At 41.1% G+C, this 21931-nt stretch overlaps 1 protein-coding gene across 2 annotated transcripts in view; it reads left to right on the top strand.

Moving 5' to 3' along the window:
- pdss2 (prenyl (decaprenyl) diphosphate synthase, subunit 2) overlaps nt 1–21931 on the top strand; it is a 33209-nt gene that overhangs the window by 3470 nt on the left and 7808 nt on the right. For both annotated transcript variants that reach the window (XR_003270572.1, XM_026151077.1), the window contains exons 2-4: nt 4921–5055; nt 12290–12488; nt 20334–20408. Coding sequence is in view for 1 of the 2 variants with exons in the window: in XM_026151077.1 (XP_026006862.1) it covers nt 4921–5055; nt 12290–12488; nt 20334–20408 (409 nt within the window). In the remaining variant the exon portion in view is untranslated. The remainder of the gene's footprint in view (nt 1–4920; nt 5056–12289; nt 12489–20333; nt 20409–21931) is intronic.

Below are 21931 nucleotides of genomic sequence, written 5' to 3'. Positions count from 1 at the left end.
CAAGACATTTCAGACCCACTGACTCTGTTTTTCCAACCAGTGAATTCAATAAAGACACAAAAATCACAACTGTGTGATTTGCAACTTTATGTGTCTGTCTATAATAAAGATTTATTGTAGATGAACCGCAGACAATATTCTCAGTTCACAGTCCAAAAGCTTTTTTTAATTTTTTGCAACAGTTTATATGGTGCAAAAGCAAGTTCAGAAATATGTTTGTCCTTCATTTACGTCCAGTGAAGGATTTTAGAGGAAGTGACTAAAAATGCTCGGCACTCATTATTATCCCTGAACTTTATCCGGGGAGTTACCTGAACTTTGCTTTATCAAAAGAAATCAGGAACAGCACTAAGGAAAGAAAACAAGAAGAGTCCTCGAACTCAATCCTGCCATGCGGACGGGTGTGTTGGAAACAGGAACCCAAGGGTGTAATAACCTATACACCTAAATCTGATATGACAATCCATTTGGGTGTTGTAGCAGCAGGGGGTGGGGAGGCTGTGGGGGGGGAGGGGTGTAGCAGACCTCTTGACAGTCTGACTCCTCACTGTCAGCTTGGGTTGGCTGGTTCGTATTTCCCTCTGTGTCTCCGCCATAGACGCGCGGCAGATAAAAATATCCACAATAGCAGACAGGCAGACCCTCGTGGAGTTGGGTTTCGGTTTTTCCTTTCCTTTCATTCTCAAAAACTGCAGCTCAGCTAACTTCACCCCAAAGTGTGGAGTTACAGCGAGAGGCCTGCAGCCCAGAGAGAAGAAACTTTATTTGCTTTAAGGACAGTCCTTGAGAGTTTGACTTCGACTAGAACTCCCTTCTACTGGCTTCTACTCTTTGCATGTGATCTTCAGCCCCCACAGTGGGCATGACTGAAGGGTTATAACATAGTGTACAAAAGAATAGATGAGATAGGCGGAGGTCTTTTGAATAGTCCAGAGCAAGACAAGAACTGCTGAAGAGACAAAAACACTCCCAATAGCAAATATGTGAACAAGTAGCTGCTGCCAGTGTTTAACCTTCAAATGTGTTATAAAAAAAGACTTTAATTTGTGTTAAATTAGAAAAAAGAGGCTAGTTTCCATTTTGCATAGGCTGTAGATTTTCGATGGAATAATGTGTTAAACAAGGACTAGTGACTGATCGTTTTGCAGCAGCACTTTCTTTTCTTTTCTTTTCTGTTCTGTTCTGTTTGTTGCAGTATCATAAGTGCCCACTGGGATAAATTAGCAGAAAGGCTAAGAATAGTGTTAATAAAACTAGCTGATAACTTGCTTCACTAGCTTCACTCTGTCATCCAAATACCATCATTTCTGACTCTAAAACCCCCCCAAAATGCTAACGTTGAGTCCAAAATCAACTTTAGCATTTATGCAGGCTTTGTCCATTTTTTATATACAGTCTATGCTGTTACCACTCTGCATCCAGTTCCAGCACTGCAATTAATTTATTTTCTTCCACTTATCCAATTCAGCATCACAGGGGATCTGGAGCTTGTCTCAGCTATCAAAGTGTACACCATGGACAGGTCGCCAATCTGTCACAGGCCTAACACATAGACACAGGGAACCATTCACACTAACATTCATACCTATAGTCAATTTAGAATTACAAATTTGGACTATTTAAATGAATTAAAATGTACACACATAAATGCAAAATGACAAATAAAATGAAGATGAGATGGTGCGCTTAGTTGCTGTGAAATGTGACAAAACATTGAAATCTGCCTTATTATTTTTATCCATTAAGTTTGGTTGTGTATAACTTGGCAAGAGAATCAGTTTTTAATTCTTCTCTGCTCTACATGATAATTTTAAACTACTGAGAAGAGAAAATAAAACATCGACAACTGCCTCTTACCTGGCCCCTTTAGAAACGTATTGTTATTAGTTTTTGCACAATAGCTTTAGGATATTTCACTTTCATACTGTGAGTATTTACAAAAGTGCCGACCTAAAAAGTATATAAAGATGGGCCAAAATTGGTGTGAAGAAACAGAAAAAGGATTGGTACTCTTTCTTAAAAAATATTGGAGAAAACCTCAAACGCTATGGTTTGGTTCAACTTTAAATGGTAGTTTCAGCATGTGGCATAGGTGGTCATATTGATTGAAATGATACACACAATAGTTTGAAAATGTCACATTGATCAAACCACTTTATGTCTTAAAGAATTTTTTCTTAATACTAAATGCAGAAGGACCGTGGATCACAGAGAGTCGAAGAATCAGTGGATCCTTTCAGTGTTATTAAAAGCAGCTACACATTGTGCTTTACAGTGAGGAACTGCCTGCTGTACACCTGACTTTATGGAAATATGAGTCAAATCCTGGAAACCGGTTTAAACTGTTAGTCAATACTCTAAACATATCATCATCTTAATGTATCTGCTGTGCACTGTAGAGGCGGATGCATTGCATAAAATCTGTTAAATCCTGGCAAACTGGGGGGGATAAGGCAGACACGGGATCAATACGACGCCACATGTGAGGTCATACATTTGCATGCATTAATCCCTGCCGGTACTGGACGGTGGCTAAAGTTCCCGAATTCCTGGGCTGCAGTAGCAGAGCAGAAGGCGTGGTGACCTGTTCGCAACCCTTTTAAAATGACAGCAGCCCATTTCTCTCTTTCTGCTCCCGCTCTCTTCTACCACATCATCTTTTTGCCCCACCCCCTTTGCACCCTTTGCAGGAGGGCGTTTGTGATTGATTGATGTATGCTGGTGCGGATGGTGACATAAATATTAATCATCTGCCACCCTCAGGCCACAGGCTTCCCTGGACTCCACAGCTTCATAATTTTCGCTCTCTGGTCGGTTTAGCTCAACGGGCCGTGCTGCTGCGTTCATCAGCGCCCCGGTCTCAGCAACTATTTTCCAACTGGGTAGAAATTTAAAGTAGCCATAAATAAATCTTCTGAGCTGCGATGAAAGACAGCCCTGCACAGTGTCATCATAAATTTCTGGAAACTGAGGTGTTTTATGTGATTGGGGTTTTTTTTTCTATTTCTTTTTTTTTGGAGGGGGGGGCAAAGCTCGGGGACATTTTTCCTCCTGGTAGCACAACACTGTGAATCACTCCTCTTTCTTTCTTCTGTCATCTTTTCACGCTTTCCCATTTCTGTCTGGCCTCTATTCCCTCCATCTCCCTCCGTCCCCTCCCTCTCTTCATGCTCCGTCTCTCACATCCACTATCTGTCTAGGGTTCCTCCGCCACCACCCCCCCCCCCCCCCCCCCCCCCCTCTGTGGCGCAGGGGTGGGTCAGAGAGGGTGGGGGCTCGAGGTTGGTAAGGCCGCTGTCTGGGCTTCGAGCAGAGGGGGGCGTGGCTGCTCGTCTGCCTCGGAGCCCCTAACGAGAGCGTGATTCATGGCACAAGGGGCTCCCATAGGGACAGGATTAGAGGTGCTCTGTCTAACCGCTCCCCAGAGAGACTAAAAAGATATTTAATCTGCCCACCACACAAGCAGCTACCACTGGCCTCTGTGTGTTTGTGTGTGTGTCTTCGTGGGTGTGCATGTGCCTCTGTGAACACCTCAGAAGATTGTTGGTGAAGGGGGTGGGAATACCACGACCACCTCCATCACCACAACCCTTCAAATCCAAAAGAAAAAAAGTCCTGCAGTAAAAAAATTATCATTTTTTTCTTGTTATTTTCTGTGTTCAGGAATAAAGTTTAGCAGTAACTATAAATTAACATGGCATTAAATGAATATGCAGAAGTGCGATACTACTGCTTCATGCAATGTGCAATATTTTGAAAAGCTCCTTTGTTGGATAAATAACACTTCTGATCAGAGAAACAAATATGCTGCATGTATGGGTGTCTAACAGTAGGGATATCAAAAATATGGTCATCTCTGAATGTGAGAGCAGACCTACTGTTTTTGCAGGGCAACCAATCAGAAGAAGTGTGATCTTAGAAGGAGGAGGAGCTAAAACATCTTATTTTAGACAAATGATGAACTGAGAGAAATACCAAGATAAATGTTGATTATTCTGACTCATGCACATCTGCTTTATTACAGTAGATAATAAGACAATTACTGCTCTGTTTTAGCTGTTTAAATTAAAAGTTTATTAACTGTAACTTTATAAAAGTATTACCATCCCATGCCAGTGGAACATGATGCTTTATATTCCCTAACTTTAGCTTTCACTGCCTTCTAAGAGTTAAACCGAGGTGGTGGTGAAGCAGATATTGAGGTCATTCAGATGGCGCCACGTGCACTTTGCCAGATTCCTCTGGGTGGCATCGAATTCAAAGGTGTTGCACCAAAAGTCATTGCTTTGGTTGCCAGCAGATTGCCACAGTTGCCCATAGTATTTTGCAGAAAAACTAACTACTATCCAAGGTGGAAAAATTGTGTTGCAAACCAAAAATGGAGCAGGTTCACCTGCGGAGTTGTGCCTCATGCCTGCAGCTGGTTTGTGTCCAACTCAGAGGTTAGGATTAGAGAGAGATAGGTTAGGTTTAGGATAGGTTTTTAGGCTTGTCTGATCGGAGCTTTTCACTCATCATTGTCACATGTCGAAAATGTAAGGCAAGTTGACATCACGTGGTTATTGGTCACATGTCTGCAAAACATCAGTAAGTGGAGTAAGCATAAGTGGTACCTGCTACATCTTCCTGTGAGTTTGAACACGGCTGGTTGGCAGAGGTCTTTTTTGGATGTACTTTTGCCTGCGTGGGGCCTCCCAGCGCTCTGGCTTCATCCCAAATTCATGTATTAATTGGTGATTCTAGATTAGCCATAGGTGTAAAAATGGGTGTGAATGGTTGTGCTCTGTGTCTGCCCTGTGATAGACTTCCAGCTGGTCCTGACTTCACACTCTGTGTCTTTGCCAAAACATTGCTGCTTTTGTTGTCACTACACACAATGACAAGAGGCAGCGCTTTAATGCTGATGCTGTTTCGTTGCAGAGGCTTCGTCTATGACAGTAAGAACAACCTTCAGATGAGGGGACTGGTTGTCCTGCTGCTGTCTAAAGCCGCAGGGCCAAGCCACGCCGCCTCCGATCTCCTAGCCCAAGACATGGTCAGTGGCATCTACCCCAGGTAAATCACCTCAAATCGTGATACTGTTGTGATAATTATGTCTCTGCTTATTAGTAATTAGATTTGGTTAGCAAATATCAATTAAAACACTCGTCTCTGCTTTTTTTTTTTTCTTTATAATACATAACATGAAAACTGCAGCTGGTTGTTTTTCTCATTGAAGGTTAAATGTTCCACCTTCATTTGCAGTTGCATGGCTGCTAAATCAAATCTGTAACCACACACAGGCAGCCAGGCTTTCACTTTTCATGTATGTGCTGTTCGGGGGGAAAACAGTGGGCAGTGTGAACATCTGTAGCGATGGATCGTAGAGCCATAAATGTGCGTGGCAAGCCGAGCGAGAAAGGCGATGCCACTTTTGTCCCTGCTACATGGCTGCTGAAGGATAAACAGTGAAATAAAATCCTCGTGTCAGGTAATTCTATCTCGTCCTCTGTGGTTATCCTCCATATCAATTCCTGTAAATGAAGCACTACATCATCCTGTGAATATGATGAAATATGGAGACAATACAGGCGCAGTTGCAAGATCAAGTGTTTTGTATTGTATTCGGTTATATTTAGATTCCGGGTAATTGTGAGGGGAAATACATTAGGGAGAAATTTTAGCCTGAAAAATGTACATGAGGTGTGAAAACTTTTGTTGATGAAAATTTGATAATAAAAAAAAAGTACTTTTTTTTTTTTGGTCTAGGGATAGACAAGAAATGTGGCCAAAGAAGGGAAGGGGAATTCTGTAAAGGCTCACGATCACTTCTCAGTCAGTGTATCACGAGCTCAGCGGCCTCCCAGGCATCAGTTGAAACTATAGATGGTGTAAAAGAGAGACGCAGCTCCTGGGACTGAAAAGTGAAGCCACTGCTGAAATACCTTAAACCTGCATTCTTGTTCATGCCCAACAGGGGGAGACTCCACTAGTTGTAATAAGATTTCTGGTTGTATGGAAGTCTGAGGAGAAACTGTGACCTCAGTAAATTTGAGGCTTAGTCTCTTGTTTGTTTGTTTTTCACGGTGTACTGGGGGAAAAAAGCCATGATGCCCATTATGTAAACAAAGGTCATTGTTAAGGTCTTTACACACCGGCCACGTAAAATTCGTGCAAATATTATTTTTTTTAATTTAATTAAAAAAATTTATTTGTAAAAACTGATTAATTAAGATAAGAATAGGTGTGTCTAAAAAACCAAGCTCATTTCAAATTTTTCAAACCCAAATAAACAGATCTGTCCAATCGGACCAGACGTACTGGTACTGAACACACAATGACATGGAAATAGTAAAATATTACTGGTTTACCTCGGACACACAGCTAGACTCTGCAAACAATAGCTCACACATCCTGAAATATTGCAAAAGCATTCGTAATACAGCTTCCTGAGAATCGGATGAACCCAGAATCTCTATTTCTTCCTTTCCTGGTTTAGAGACACCAGGACCAGGGGAAAAAAAACCCAGAAAGAAACACCAGGACCAGCTCGTCATTGCTCGATAGAAAAAGAGGATTATGGGTATGCTTACTGGCTAGCAACATAGCAAATGCCAGTTAGAAGAACAGCTAATACTATAAATAATTTTAAAGCTTTTAAGAAAGGGAACAGGTGCAAAGATTATTCAGTATTACTGTTTTAGCTCTATTATGTCTGCTTATTAAGTTGGGCTGAAACTCCCCGCTGTCACTGGTCATGAGAGGTGAAGATTATATTTTTAGGCTTATATATGCCACAGCCCAGGTAGTATATAATAATATCATATTCCAGTAGCGCTTGGACCAAATCCTCCATCCTCTTGGCTGCTGGAGCTTCTGGGTTTACCACCTTGCACCCAGGTTGTATGCACTCTAACCAGTCATCCCCATTGGGTTGGTTTGCCACTGTTAGCCATTTGAGTGTCATAGCTTTAAAAAATGTTACAGACGTCCATAATTCTGGCATTAATTAGAAGTTAAATTTTAGTATTAAACTAAGATTGGTACACGATTCATATAAATTTGCTCCCCAGAGTATGAATCTGGCATATCTTCGCAAATACGTATTAAACTGAAATCATCATATTCATGTTCTCAACAAAATGCCATCAATTACTCTGGCAAACTGCTTTGAGATGGAGGGAGTTTCAGCCTTGGTTTCCAGACTGGAGGTGTTCAGTCTCAGTTGTTTAGAGTTCTTTAAAATGAGCAATAAAGCCTCAGGGAGCAGCTGCAGACTGTTAAGTCTAAATATGGTGTAAATGCAATAAAATGGCTCAACAAAATCACAAACTTAACACAGCAGTTTATTTTACATATTTAAATAAAAAGTGTTTAATGTGGTGTTGATGCTCTGATGCTAAAATACTTTAGGCAGTGCTCCACAGTCCTCTCAGGCTTCCACACACATATCCAACTAGCAGCATGCAGCTCAGAACAGGGGTGTGGGTGTGTGCCAAGTGGTTTCCAGAAGTGACTGCTGTGTTTGGCGTGGCTATGTGCTGGGAGCCTGAAAGCCTCCTTTCTTACTGCAAGCTGGCACCAGACACATGTGTGCAGTGGAGCCGCGTCTGTGCAGAAACATCCTAATATTAGAACTAATTGAAATAAGCCAGGCGTTGTGGAGGAGCTTGAGCCCAGCCCCGTTCGGTCTGCAAGGCCGCGAGTTTCTACACAGTCACCTCGTGTTACATCCCTGTGACACCGGATCACCGAATCCAACATGCTGCATTCTCTCACTTGCGTGATAGATGGTCCGAACCCAAACACACACACACACACACAGAGCATGACTTGATCACCTCATTTGCACTATTTTGCCTCTTCTCTCTCTCTCTCTCTCTCTCTTTCTCTGCCCCCACCTCTCATGAGCTCATTAGCACCTCTGCTGATGGCGAGATGGAAGGATGGAGGGAGTCAGGGTGGGGCGGGTTTGGGGGGTGATTGAAACCTCCGGGGGATGGTCTCCTCCCTCCTGACAGGCAGCATTTGTAAAACATTTCCCACTCTGCTGCCTGACACTGATGATTCACCAGAGCACCACCATGATAGATAGATAGATGGATAGAAACACAGGCACATACATGTACAGTCCAACTTGTACCCACCACACCTCTTAATTTTTTGTGACAAATGAAAACCATGCTACTGTGCATCATGCAGGCCGTGTGATGGACAGGCCACCTCTTTAAATCGCACACAGGGACGCACACAGATCTGCAAGGCAGTGTTTGATGGCGAGGCAGACTGCGGAGGGAGGAAATTGAACAGAACAGTCAGGACAAGGGGCGTGGTGAGGGGCGTTACACCTCTGCAAGATGGCATCGGTTGCTATGCAACTGGGCACCAAAGCTATTTATACATCGGCCCCCTTGTCCCCCTTTTTCCTCCCCAAGCTCTACTGCTGCTGATCAGGTCTGGCAGAGTGGAGAGTGGGAATTTGTATGCACCGGAGTTCGACTGACAGGGGGTTCTGGTACTTTGTGCAGGAGTTTCATTTTGGGTTTCCTCATTTTCTTCCACTGCTGTTAGAAGTTAAAACGATAAATAATAATAATAATATTATCTCTAAAAGAAAAAAATGAATTCTCACCAATTAAACATTTTGCATTGAACCACATTGGGAAATTAATTATCTACATTAATTCAATCTGATCGATCATCTGCCAGATTCAAATCTTTTATATTTTCTTTTTTTAGCGACTCCCTTCACCTTTTCAAAGATCTCTTGTTTGGCCTTAAAATATAAATAGATAGTTTTTTCTTCTAGCAACCTTTTTATGTATATAATCAAAATAAGCATCCAGAAACAAACCAATACAAAAAAGCACAAACTAAAAAACTGCTCTACTTCCATGAATAAAACATCAAGAATATTTGGAGAAAATACCTGGGTTGGATAAATACTGCATGATTTATAGACATTATTTTTTTTCTTTTTGTTCACTAAATTCACACCTGCACCATCATGCAACTTGTCCACTGGTGGAGGCCTTTTGTAACGGTCAATGTAGCAGAAATGAAAAATGCTGCTGCGGGGATGTGAGACAAAGTGGGGGACCAATCCATGCCCAGGTCTGGGTCTCCACTGACAGGTGATTTAACTTGAAGGACTTCTAGGTAAGTACTGAAAATGTTGCCGTAGCTTGATATAATATTTGTGGATTTTTGAAGAATAAAAAAACAACCCAAATCAGCTCTTTTACTCTAAATAGGGCAGCGATTTTCAAAATGAGCATTATCATGAAAAAATTTGCAAGACAAGCAATTAAGACCATAAACTTCAAGTAATCAGGAAGTAAAATAAAAAGTGGGGTTGTTTTGCCTGCAGACCTCTACATCCTTTTACTGTTTTTTTAGGTAGGAGAGTCGCCCCCTGCTGGCTGTTTAGGAAATAAAATGAGCATAATATGTTTTCCTGAAAAACTTAAGACTTAAATTTTTATTCACGTATTAACATGATGGGAGTTTTTTGTTTTGTTTTTTGCCCCTTTACGGTTAAAGAATTTTTTCTTGTGTAGTGTACTTCGGAAAATCTGATAAAATAAATTTTTCCCAGATTGTTACTTTACTTGAAACAATTATGCACTGAAATAAAAATGATAAATTCATAAATAGTTTTGTTTCAGTGTTTTCAAAATAAAGAACGGCTCTGACAAAAATGTCACTCTGTTTAAAAACTGTAATGTGTCTCGATTGCTAAGTTGTTGTTTGTTTGTTTTTTAACTTAGTAGACTTAAACTGACATTGCTGTCTGGATTTTTTATTCATAAACAAGCATAAAATGAGCTGCTTCATTAAATAAAGTCACTTTAAGGTTGGCCAAATAGGCTCTGAAGTGAGAATCATAAAGTGACATTTTTAAAGCCGGTTTCAGCAGAGAAACTCTTGTATATTGATTTAACCAAGGCTAAAGGGGCTGCTTTTTTTTTCTGTGTCAATGACCATTTGTCGGGTATTGTATATTATTTTGCTGTATCCCTGTGGAGCTTGAGTAGACGGTCTCTTGGCTCTCTCTTAGTTCAAGTGAAAAAGCAAAGAAAAGGGTCACCGTAAGATGACTTGGAATAAATTTTAGCCTGTTGTTTTTGCGATCCAGAATCAGCCCCGGCTCTTTTTCTTGTTCCTCTTGTTGAAACAATGAGTCTTCCTCGTGCAGCCCACCGAGCGTAGCCATCACTTCAAGGCACCTTGAGAACACGAGCCTGTCAATCTGTTAATTTCCTCTTATTTAAACCCTGAACTTATTAACTTCTCATTCTGTGTTGTTGCTCTGCGTCACCGAGCAGAGAAACCAACCAGACAATGGGTGTGATTGAGAGGCAAAATAGATGACATTATTGAATTTTAATCACATCTTTTCCTTCACCGTCGTCGAACACGGCAATTACCTGGCTACAAGTGTGTGTGTGTGTGTGTGTGAGTGTGTCTTTAGGAAGGAGTTGAAGCTCAAAGCCGACGACCGGCTCATCAGGTCCTCATGGCGGCTGAAAGAAGGTCGTAAGTGGCTATCAGTGCACCCGACCCTGTCTGGATGGATCCCTCCTGTCACAGCATGGCGAGCTCCTTCCATATGGAGAGGGGCCTAATTATCCCCCACCAATGACTGAATCAACATTTGATTATATCCTCCCCAAGGCTGCGCTGAAAGGCTCTATTCAAAGACCACGTTTATGTCTTTTCTCTCATAATCAAGAAAGGCTGTTATTTGCTAATGATAAGCCTAATTTCTTTTTTTAACACAACCACTGACGTGCTGTGCAGCAAAATGTCTGATATATCTGCTGCTTTATGCCCTTGAGGATACCGACTCCGATTTTAAAGGGGACCTATTATACTTATCCATAATTTATGTCATATATTTATACAGCTACAACAGTGGATGCTCGTATTAAACATGGCCAAAGATTCATATAATAAGATCAGCGTATGCAGACATTTTTTTTTTTTCTGCATTTGGATCTGTAGGCTGTTGAAGTCGGGAGATGTACCTAATATCGTTGCTCGTCTCTGGCACACTGAACAGAAAGGGCAACCAATCAGGGTAATAGTGGCTTAAAGGGAAAAGGAAGAAGGCTGAAAAGGCTCGTTTCTGACGTAGACTGTATATAAAAGAAGTACTTAAAGTTGCGTTGTTTTTGATGACCAGCGCGGGGAGGGGGGCTCCTATGGTTCCAAAACGTCCATTAATATAGAAGCCGATGGGAAAATGTATCTCCCACAGTTCCTCGTGGGTTTCAAATCTTGGTGGTCTACAGCCAAAATGTTTCAGAAATATACGTAATAAAACATTTCTAATATTGGACCACTGGCTCTGGTTTTCATGATGTGCTACCAGGTCGGGTGTAAGACCAAAAGCTCATAACTACAACCAGAAAAGACGCAGACCTTGGATTCGACCTTCTTAGTGTAATTTGTCTAAGTACAGACTAATGATTAACAAACTTCTGTGTGTCTGAAAGGAAAAACATGTGAGCCGGTATATTGGCTTTTTAATTTACCAAATATCTGCGTGGTGCCCGTCTGACTTTGTATTGGAGTTCAGAGTCGTAGCCGACAATGCAATCACTGTGGTGACTGCAAACACATCCTTTATTAAATTCAGTACAGTTTTTTATCAGTGGATCTAAAGCTAAGCTAAACTGCTAATATAGGGCTTTATTCATTTTTCTCCACAAATGTCTTAATTTGTTACATAATAAAGAACAGATGAGAAAACATATGCTTGTAATTTATGATTAAAACTCATCTAATAGCCAATCAAGTCAGCTTTATTTAAATAACATTAAAAATGCAACAGATGTGAAAGTGCTGGGCAACATCTGCAGTCAGTTGTTTTAATCATCTTATTTGGACTTAGCACATCCAAATCAATGGGTAATGGCACATTTTAAAAATTCGTCCCATTTAATGGTTTGACACATTTTAGAGACCCTCTCTTTTTATAAGTGTTTGATTGAAGTGAAAGGACTGCAGCTCCTGAATATTGGCGCTTTATTGGTTGAATAGATGGTTTTCCTTTTCTGAACGTGGAAGATCAAGAAACCCATAAGTCCTTTGTTTTGACCGATTTCTTTGTGATCAGCATACCTCTGCGGTAATGCTTGAATGAGTTTTCAAACTTTGCCGACTCGAAGACAATAAAAATGTTTCTGTCAAAAAGCTCTCTAACTGTCAAACCTCAGGAACGCCTATTTTAAAAGCTGCTGACGACAAAGCTGTGATTTTTAGATTTATTGTTGTTTTTGGTGGGGGGATTTCTGTCTCACAGTCAGAGGAACCTGGCAGAAATCACAGAGTTGATCCACACAGCCTTCCTGGTGCATCGTGGGATTGTTAACTTGAAGGAGTGGACGGACTCAGACGGCCCGCTGAAGGACATGCAGTTTGGGAATAAGATGGCTGTTCTGAGCGGCGACTTTCTGCTGGCCAATGCTTGCACGGGACTGGCCCAGCTCAACAACACTAAGGTATCCTGTCCGTCACTAACACTTCTCCTGAGAAATATTTGACCTGACATGACTGATTTCAGGGGGAAGGGCTGCTCAGTATGAGCCCTTCGAGGTCCCGAGAGCCTCACGTATCAGTGCCAGACTTCATACCAACATCTTTTCTCTCAGTCATCTCTTTGTAGACATGAAATGTATTCAATAAAACACATTTTTAGCAGTTTTGCTAATTCTTATTCAAGGTGATGCAATCCTGATATTCATTTATTTGTGTTAATCTGCTTTAATGTCATGTTTTTCATTTTGCCTGCTTACTGCTCCCAATTCCTTTCCTATAGTCCTTTACATCCTATCCCAGGGTTAGGGCCTGAAAGCCTAGAAAGCCTAGCTTCATCCCAGACCTTTTGAATCATCTCCTAATATTGTTTTTGATTAATGTCAGCATTATCAGTTGAAGAATCAGATACCAATCGGAGAAGAGTTTGTCAACTAAAGAAAATGGGAAAGGAAAAAAGTCCTGAAAAAAGCTTGATTTGTAGTCCTGTGTTGAACCTGGGCTGACAAAACAGAGCAGATCATGTTGGACATGGAACTAATAAATATTACAGAATATTCCCTTTTACTGAAGAGCTGGAGAGAGAGAAACGACTCAAAATCAATTGAATCTAACCCAGATCACTAGAGCAAAAGAAATGAGAGGAAAAAAGCTTTTTGCTTTTGCTTTTCAGTAGACTGCTCACATGGCGTATTACTAGCAAGCGGATCCATCACAGTCATGGTTGCGTTGCCAAAATGCGAAGCTATATTTCTATAGTTCACTTCAAGCTACAGCACAAGTTGCATCATAGGACATATGCCTAAGGATTTCAAGCATTTAAATGAACAACTGTTCATTTAGATTTTTTGTGTGCACACATGTGCATAGTGTAGTGAACGTTCTATTTTTAAATATCAGAGCTTTGCAACGGTGAGATGAAATTTGTTCAATGTGTTTGTTTGACGTGACACAAACGATAATCGTAAAGACAGTGGTTTACCCATCGGGCACCTTTTTAGTTAAATCAGGGCTGTCAAATTTATTTTAGTTCAGGGCCCGCAGACTTCTTCAGATTTTCCTCTTTTGTTTAAGTGTAAAGGTCCATGTGAAAATGTTCACATTTAATGAACTGTTTTTTATTTGCAAAACACGAAGAGCAATTTGAACAATATGCATTTTTTCCACTTTGAGTCATTCCAGTTATTTAAAAATAAAATACACTGGCATTGGTTCTTGGCTTAACCACATCACTTGTGTGCAGTGTAGCAGACTATATGTGAGGTCTTTCAGTCGTTCTAGTGATGATGCAAAGTACTGGAAAAACTTCCACATTTTTTTCCTCCGTCTGTGATTTTCAGCGCTGCAAACCCAGACTGGATCCTTTGGCGGGCCGTTTTTGGCACCCTGGGGTTAAATGGTTCTAGAAAACCAAAGCTTTGGTTCAGACATAGTGGGATAGAACAGTTCTTCACTGCTAATTTGGGGGGGGGGGCTTTTTTGTCATTTTGAAGATCTGAAACAGAATTAAATGACTTAATTGTCTTTCTTTGACACATCCTTCAACTTTCCAACAAATTTCAAGAAATTCATCTCAGTTTTTGCAGGCTAAGAAAGAGGGCGTGCACTCCAGCAGTTTAAGTGGAGGAATAACTTCTATTACAACTACAACTTGGCTAATGGTAACACTTTCTCATAGCATTGTTTTAGTGAGCAGACACTGCTTGGCAAGCATGACAAGTTTTGAAATTCAAGGATGTGTGATGAGACACAGGTGAGACCTGATCTTTTCCTGGTTCCTAGATTCTCAGCAGGTGGTCCCTTTTCTTGACAATTCAGCTGTTATTCTAATAACGTCATGTTTCACACGGTAATCATCTGGCCACCTGGAGGGGCTTTCATCCTCAAACTCCTTCAAACATGGATCTTCCTAGCAGCATATTTGAGGTGCAAGTGTCAGTCTTTGCTACATGCTGGTAACGAGGTTATCAAGCATATAAACTAGTTATAGTTTTAATCTTTTGACGTTGGTGTGGGGGCAGCCTTGTGAGAGCATCTGAGATCATATCTGCTGCGTAGCCTGGTAACCCCTCGTTGACAGATGCTGTCACCACGCTGCTGCCTCAGAATGCAGTTGCCTGAGTGGATCAAAATAACCATCTCCCCCTCCCGTGCCATCAACCGGACCAGCCCTTGCCGCCTTCCCTGATGCTTCTTTTTCAGCACACGCAGGCATATGTTGTAGGTTCCCAGTAGTGCTTGTTGTATAAGAAACACAGAGGGAGTTATAAACCAACCTTTCCTTGATCAGTTACAGATAATTCTAAAGGTGTGGTGCTTCCTTAATAGTGCTAATTGGCTCTGTAACAATACTAAGAGATAATAGACACTCTGTGGCTAAGCTACAAATTACAGTAATGGAACTGATATTGTTGTTTCCCTGGAAGATGAAGAAAAACACAGTGAGAATGAAATGATGGCAGATCTGCTGATGACTCAAACTAACGATGATTTAATCCTATTAAGCGTGCATTCAAGCCAAGCACATTGGCATTGATTAAACTGAACGCTTACAGCACATTTTCCTTTAGCATTGTTCATTTTCAAGGTGAGAACAATGCCATTCATACTCAGCTAGCACTAAATTACCACAGAGCAATGCTGGAGAGTATTAACCTTTTTTTTTTTTTTTTTTTTTCCTTTCTCCCAAACAAGCCTGCAATCTGAAGCAACCACAGGAAGCATCCCCCGTAGTGGAAGTTTTTAGAGGTAATAAGGAGATGGACATCTGATAGCTCACAGTTACTCATGTTTGAAAAGGTTAGCAAAACAAAATGAACCAAGGGGAAACCACACCACAGCATGCACTGATGCTCATATTTTCAGCCTTTTTCTCTGGTTGGAACACAGTGGAAATGAGATTATTGTAAACAGCAGAGATGAGTCCATAATGCTGAGCTGAAGGTACAGAAATGTGGTTTAGTTTGGGCTGGATTTTGGTGTTGAGCTTTGCTCTGTTTAATTTATTGGAAAAGTAAAGCACAGTTAATTTCTTTGACTGTAATTTTTACCTGAAGAAATTTTTACATCCTTAGTCTGATGTTTTTATATCAGATTGTTGTTGTTTGTTTGTTTGTTTTACTTTTATACATATGCATCTACGTTTATACATCGTTTTATGCATTTATTTGAGTGGTTTCTACTACTCAAATGACTTCCAAGTCCACCTAATTATACTTAATTAAATCAGCACTGGTGAAAAAGAAAAATCTGTGTTATCTGTGTATTTTTTAATGGTTTTTGCTGCTCCATGTGCATAATTCTTATGGGCAGAATTTCAAATGTAGCCAAGTGTAGAAAGTTGAAACTTTGGTGACCTCAGAATCGAGTCTCTCATTTTTGTGGATGATGTGGTTCTGTTGCCCTCACCATGTGACGCCCTCATACTTTGCTGCTTTGCACCTGAGAGTGAAGCAGCAGGAATAAGGTCCAGGTCAGGGCTCAGTTGCATAGTGACCTAAAGAGCATGATTACAGATGAACTTCCTATGAAGGGTTGTTGGACTCTCCCTTAGCAATAGGGGGAGGAGCTACTACTACTGAGTCACTGCTACTCCGCCACATGGTTCAGGAATCTGACTGGGGCCTCCTTGGTAAGGTGTTCTGGGTTTTCCTACTTGGTGGAGCCCATGAGATCTCACACCTGGCTTGGGCGCACGTCACTGTCTCCTCAGATAGGCTGAAGGACGTGGCTAGGGAGAGGGAGGTCTGGTCTTTCCTGCTAACCTGTTCCACAATATATCACATATTATTATTATTATTATTATTATTAAATATTTCTTTTGCAAAATTGGTCTTTAAATATGTTTACATTTACTTTTCTGTATCAAGAGTCTCTAGAATTAAAAAATAGTAATTTAATATCATAATAAATACATAAAACGAGAAGCCAGCTCAGTTCATCGGGTTGAGCAGGTGATCCATGTGCTGTAAGGCTTTAGCAGAGGCCCAAGTTTGAATCCATCCAACATCCGGGGTCAGCCTAAAGCACAAAAAGCCCCCAAAATACTTTAAAAAGACATAAAACATGAATAAAATACTCAACTAAAACTAATCCCTCAAATTTTATTAAGAAAAATAAAATATTTGGCACAGGCCTATAGAGGCATTACTTAAAATGCTGCCTGTTATATTTGGATGTGCAGCAGCTGTTGCACAAAGCCAACATCTGTCTCGTTAGCATTAATGTTTCCAGAGCAGAGCTACAGCTTTAAAACAAACTAAATTTTGACTTATTCTTAAAGCATTTGTTGCACAAATTATTCTGTTGTCAGGAAAAACACCTGTTAGCCTCGAGTAACGTGTTATCTTTACCTCACCTGCTTTCCTGTCGCTGTGTGTGAGGAGCTGCCTGAGTCTGAGGGGACGAGAGCACAAGAAATGAAGCTAAATGAATCTCATTCTTTAAATCCGAAACAGCTCCTTTTATTTGTCGCAAGTTACTCTGGAGCATCACTTGACCATTTAGCATACCCATTATACCATTTGGTTGTGTAATTCCATGAATGCGGATTTACTCTGTTGATTAGTGTCAGCTGTGCGTTATTAGTTGTTGTATTATAATATAAATGATTCGTATGATTAGAACTGTGAGTTAGAAGGATGCACAGTAAATGCAAGTCCACTTTTAATAGGTTCATCAGCACTGCTTGTCGTGAACAGTATAATACATTAAATCCTAACGGAAAACTGCAGCAGGTGCTGTGAGTTCATATAGGAGCTGAAACATTCATGTCACGTATATAAATCTGACTATACGCTTTAGAACTAATCTGCCTGGCCACTCTGTTAGTGCAATTAACCAGACAGCAAGCTATGCTGTTGTCAGATAACTGCACTAAAATGCTCAAAAAGGCACAAATGCAACAAACGTTGTTGAGTAATTCAGATTGGTGAGAGTGGAGGTAAAGCCTCGCAGAAAGCTAACGGTGCCAACCTGTCACTTAAAGTAACCCCAACACCCAAAATTTCAAACATTAAGCACTGATACAGTTTAAATGGATGAATTATGAAATAAATTTGTTATGAAAGTGTAAGTTAGCTGAAACTGTTTTATGGTTGTTGCAGGTTTTAATCATGTCTACTTCTGCTGCAAAGTGCTCAGTTTAACATGGGAATCTATGTGGATTGACTCCCTTTTGGAGCCAGCCCCAAGAGGACATTTGAGGAACTGCAGTTTTTGGAATTTGCAAAAAAAAACCCAGTTGGAACTGTTGTACAGGAGAGACGCAGTATCGTATTTCTAGAAAATGGCATGAGAATTGCCACTCTAACATTTTCATTTTTGCATATATTTTTCCTGTTTTTTGTAGAGTTTGTAAAGATTTACTCTTAATCCTGTATCCTCTTTGTTTTACCTGAAAGAAAAAAAAAAACTAACAAATATGCTGTTGCATTTTCAAACTTATAATTACTCCAAGGCTAATGCAGTGAAGGCTATAAGACATTTTGCTTTTCACCGTTAAAATCTGTTAACAGCCGGATATTTACAGCCCTTTAACAGCTAAACTGTGCAGTTGAGTCTGTTGTTAAATATTGAAGGTGCAGGGTAACAGATGAGTGTTTCCTGTAGCTTTTAAAGTTTTTCTCATAAACCAGGCTTTTTTTTTTTCTTTTAAGGCACTGAGAGCGATGGAGATTATATGTCGTGGCCTTGAGAGAAAACCTATGCCACTACTTGTATAAACTGTAAAATAATCTTCCCGTGGAGCTCCGGTTTCTTCCCCCTCGCAGACCTGTCGGCAAAACACGATCTGGCTAGATTTGGGAATGGAGTAAGGGGGAGGCAGGGGGAGAGATGATCTGATACTTTCCAAAAAAAGCCCCCCACTGGCCCCCACTTCCCAACGCAGGCCAGGCAGAGACACCACATCTGGTAATACTGTAGGCACATTGTCCTTCCAGGTCTGTGGGCGAAGCTCAGGTTTCCTCAATATTTTCCCCTAGTGGATTCAGTTACCCAAAGGACATTGCGAGGCTGACGGAGCAGCCAGCGTCACCAGACTTTTCTGATGAACCAAGGATGTCTGGGATGAGCTGAAGGAGCTCTAAATTTAACCTCATTCATCTGAACTGTAACAGGCGTGGCCCCGTCTCCACTGTCCACGCTGTTCTGTGGCTGTGAATGAAGGACGGAGACATGGTCTGCCTTTTTTTCTTTTTTCTTTTACTCATTCAATAGATCCAGACATAAACAACCACTTTAAAAGATACAGCCTCTTATCTGGTGGTTGATGAGAGGCTGGTAGGGTTTCTGTAAGCTAAAATGTAGGCATGCATGCCCCCTGTAAGGGGAAATGGGCAACTGCACTCTTAAGCAAACAAAACACCCATTTTAGCCTCATCTTTAAGTTTTGTCTTAGTTTGGTTTTTAAAAATGTATACAAAGCATATTTAATGGCTCACTGATTGCAGATGTAGTGGTTATTTAGACTTAAGGCTCATTTTCCTTTTCCATTTGACTCACAATGTTTTTGCAGAATCCTAACCTTGTATACTAATGAGGCAAACCCAGAGGTACAAAGCGTAAGAAATCTTTGAATAATGAGGGACTATGAGAAAAGAGAACCCGGAGGTCAGATCATCACTCTCAAAACCTTGTTAACCCCTCTGCTCTCTGGACACCACCTTATTTTGTCTCACCATCTGCCTTTTAGCTCCATTTCAGCCCCTCAGACCAGACAGACACCCGAGCCGGCTCTCTCAAACCGGACTCCTCTATAAATACAAAGTATAATGAACGAAGGCGAGCCTGGATGTGCTTCGTGAAATCGCCAGGAGCTCCCCTACGGAGCGAAAATGAGCAGCCGAGTTGCAGTTCACCTGGCTTCCAGCACATCTCACCTCCGATTAATTCTCCAAACCAGCTGTTCAGATACCGTTTCCTCGCTCTTCAGTCAAGGGGGGGGGGGTGTGGGGGGGGGGATTGTGGTTTTTAATTACAAATGTCACAGATGAACCGAATAGCGTGTCGGTTGTGATCAGCCTCATTTACATCGACATTTTAGGAGTTTAATCAGCGCTGTTAGCGTTAGTGATTTATGAGGAGGGAGAGGCTAAGTGCAGTACCTGACCTGGGGACACTTGAAGAGGTCAAGTAGCTGCACATGTTGACCGCTGTGTGAATCAAACCTGTAATCTCTGGCTCAGATATGCACCTTTTGGCACCTTTTGCTTTTTGTTTGGCCTCTCAGGCGGCTTCATGAGGTCGTCACCTGAAGCTTTTTTTTTTTTTTTTAGCAGACTGAAAGGAGTTCCCACATGTGCTGAGGAATTGTTGGCTGCTTTTCCCTCACTGTGTGATCCAGCTCATCCCTAATCAACTCAGCTGGGTTTAGGTTTGGTGATTGTGGGGGACCAGTAAACTGATGCAGCACTCTGCTTCTTGGTGAGATGGCCTTTACAGCGGCTGGCGGTTTATTTGAGGTCATCCCACTCAGTATAAAGCAGGTCTTCACTGCTCCTGGTTCAGGCTTCACTGTTGGGACCAAGCATGCAGACACCTGTGCGTCCTAGCTTTGGTTTCACAGTTGAATTTCTTGTGCTTTTCTTCTTGGTCATCAAAAATCTTTTTTGCAAAGTTTAACATGCTTTCTGATGAAATTCCTGTCTGTCTTTAAGTGATTTATTGTTGATTTTAATTCCTGTTTTGATACAGTTATTATATTTTGGAGTCGATGATATCAAGTAAGAAGAGCGTGAATACGAAAATTTCAGGTCCTAATCTGAAACAAACATCTTCAACGTGTTTTTCTTTCATTTTGTCTTCGACAGGTCGTTGAATTGATCTCCAGTGCCATTGGTGATTTGGTTCAAGGAGTCTATTATGAGAATTCCCACAATACAGAGGTAAAACATCTTTTCTTCCCATACAATGCATACTTATCCGTTTTCTCTGGACCTTGAAATATCCCAATGCCTTACTCAAATTAAATTTGGTTGATCTCCTGTTCAAGGTAATCTTCTCTGTATCTCTGCAGTGTTTAGGTCTCTCTGTGGAAGCGTCATTCTGGCCATACTGTGCGCTCTGCAATTTCGCAATTGTAAAGTGTAGAAACTTGCATGTGCCATTTCAGTCTAGTGATGAGAGATGAGTCTCCAGCTATGATGACTGAGCAGTTTTCTGCTGAAGAGACCTCTGTTCACAAGGCTTAAATGGACTGTACTTAGATGGTGCTTTTTTCTCACTTTGAGCACTCCTCACACATAAACAGGTTTGGGGTTTTTTTGTCTATGCATGACATAAACACACGCTGATGAATGCATCTTGCCTATACTTCGGCATGCACACTGGGTGAACCAGGAATCTTCCGATTAATAGCCAACCTGCTCTATTTTCGCACCACCCGGTATTCCCAGGTGGTCTCCCATCCAAGTCCTATCCAGGGACAACCCTGCTTAGCTTCTGAGATCAGATGAGAAGGATATATGGCTGTAAGCGCTGACAGGGTGAACTTCTCTGTGCTGTAACATCCTAAGCTGTCTGAGAGAACATTCAGTTCATTACATTATTATGACACCTTTTTTTGACCTGCCCAGCTCGCTTTACATCACTGCGATTTCATCTGCTTCCCAAAAGTAAAGATCAAGTTGAAGAATTCTGACACATTGGAGGAGGCATAGTGCTAAGACACAAGGCACAAATACATGAAACAACGTACACTGACGCACTAGGAATGGTCCAGAGATACATAAGAAGGCCATTCAACAGCGGGAGACCTACCATTCCAATCATTTATGCCAATTTAAACAAGGTTAAAGTTTAAAATAGAGAAGATATCCTTGCTATCCTCATCTTGGCCACACAGCTCTGTCTGTGAGCACAGAAGTCCCACCTACCTGCTGTTCAAGCCTTGTGGTTACAATGGGCAGCCAATCAGAAGAAAGTTGGCCTTAAAGTGACGATGACCTGAGCTGAAGAGCTAAAACGGTTTATTTCAGACAGAGGATGAACTGAGGGGCAGCATCAAGGCCCAGGAAATGATAAATAAGGTCAGAATCTCAACAGTGAATCAGTAAAAGCTCTTCTAGTAGACCTCACTAAAGTCCGTTTTTATGTTACTGCCACATTATTAGGACTATACTGAGCAGAGGACATCAAGCTCATAATTTATGTGCAACTACCTTTATTAATAAGCAGTAATTATGAGGTTATTGAGCAGAAAGTTCTCAGTTGAAGTAGAGCATGGTCAGGTTTTGTAATTGCTCACAAACAGTTAATTTACTACTAATAAAGAGGTTAATTGGCAATTTGTTTATGGTGAACATGTGCTCAGTAATGTAAACTATTGCTGTGGCTGTGTAGTTGTTAGCACATTTGCCTAATAGCAAGAAGGTCCAGGGTTTGAATCCACTGGCTGGGGCCTTTCTGA

The sequence above is a fragment of the Astatotilapia calliptera genome, chromosome 19 (assembly GCF_900246225.1).
Source record: "Astatotilapia calliptera chromosome 19, fAstCal1.2, whole genome shotgun sequence".
NCBI classification, from domain to species: domain Eukaryota; kingdom Metazoa; phylum Chordata; class Actinopteri; order Cichliformes; family Cichlidae; genus Astatotilapia; species Astatotilapia calliptera.
The sequence above is the reverse complement of the archived record's forward strand: the minus strand, read 5'-3'. Positions and strand labels throughout refer to the sequence as shown.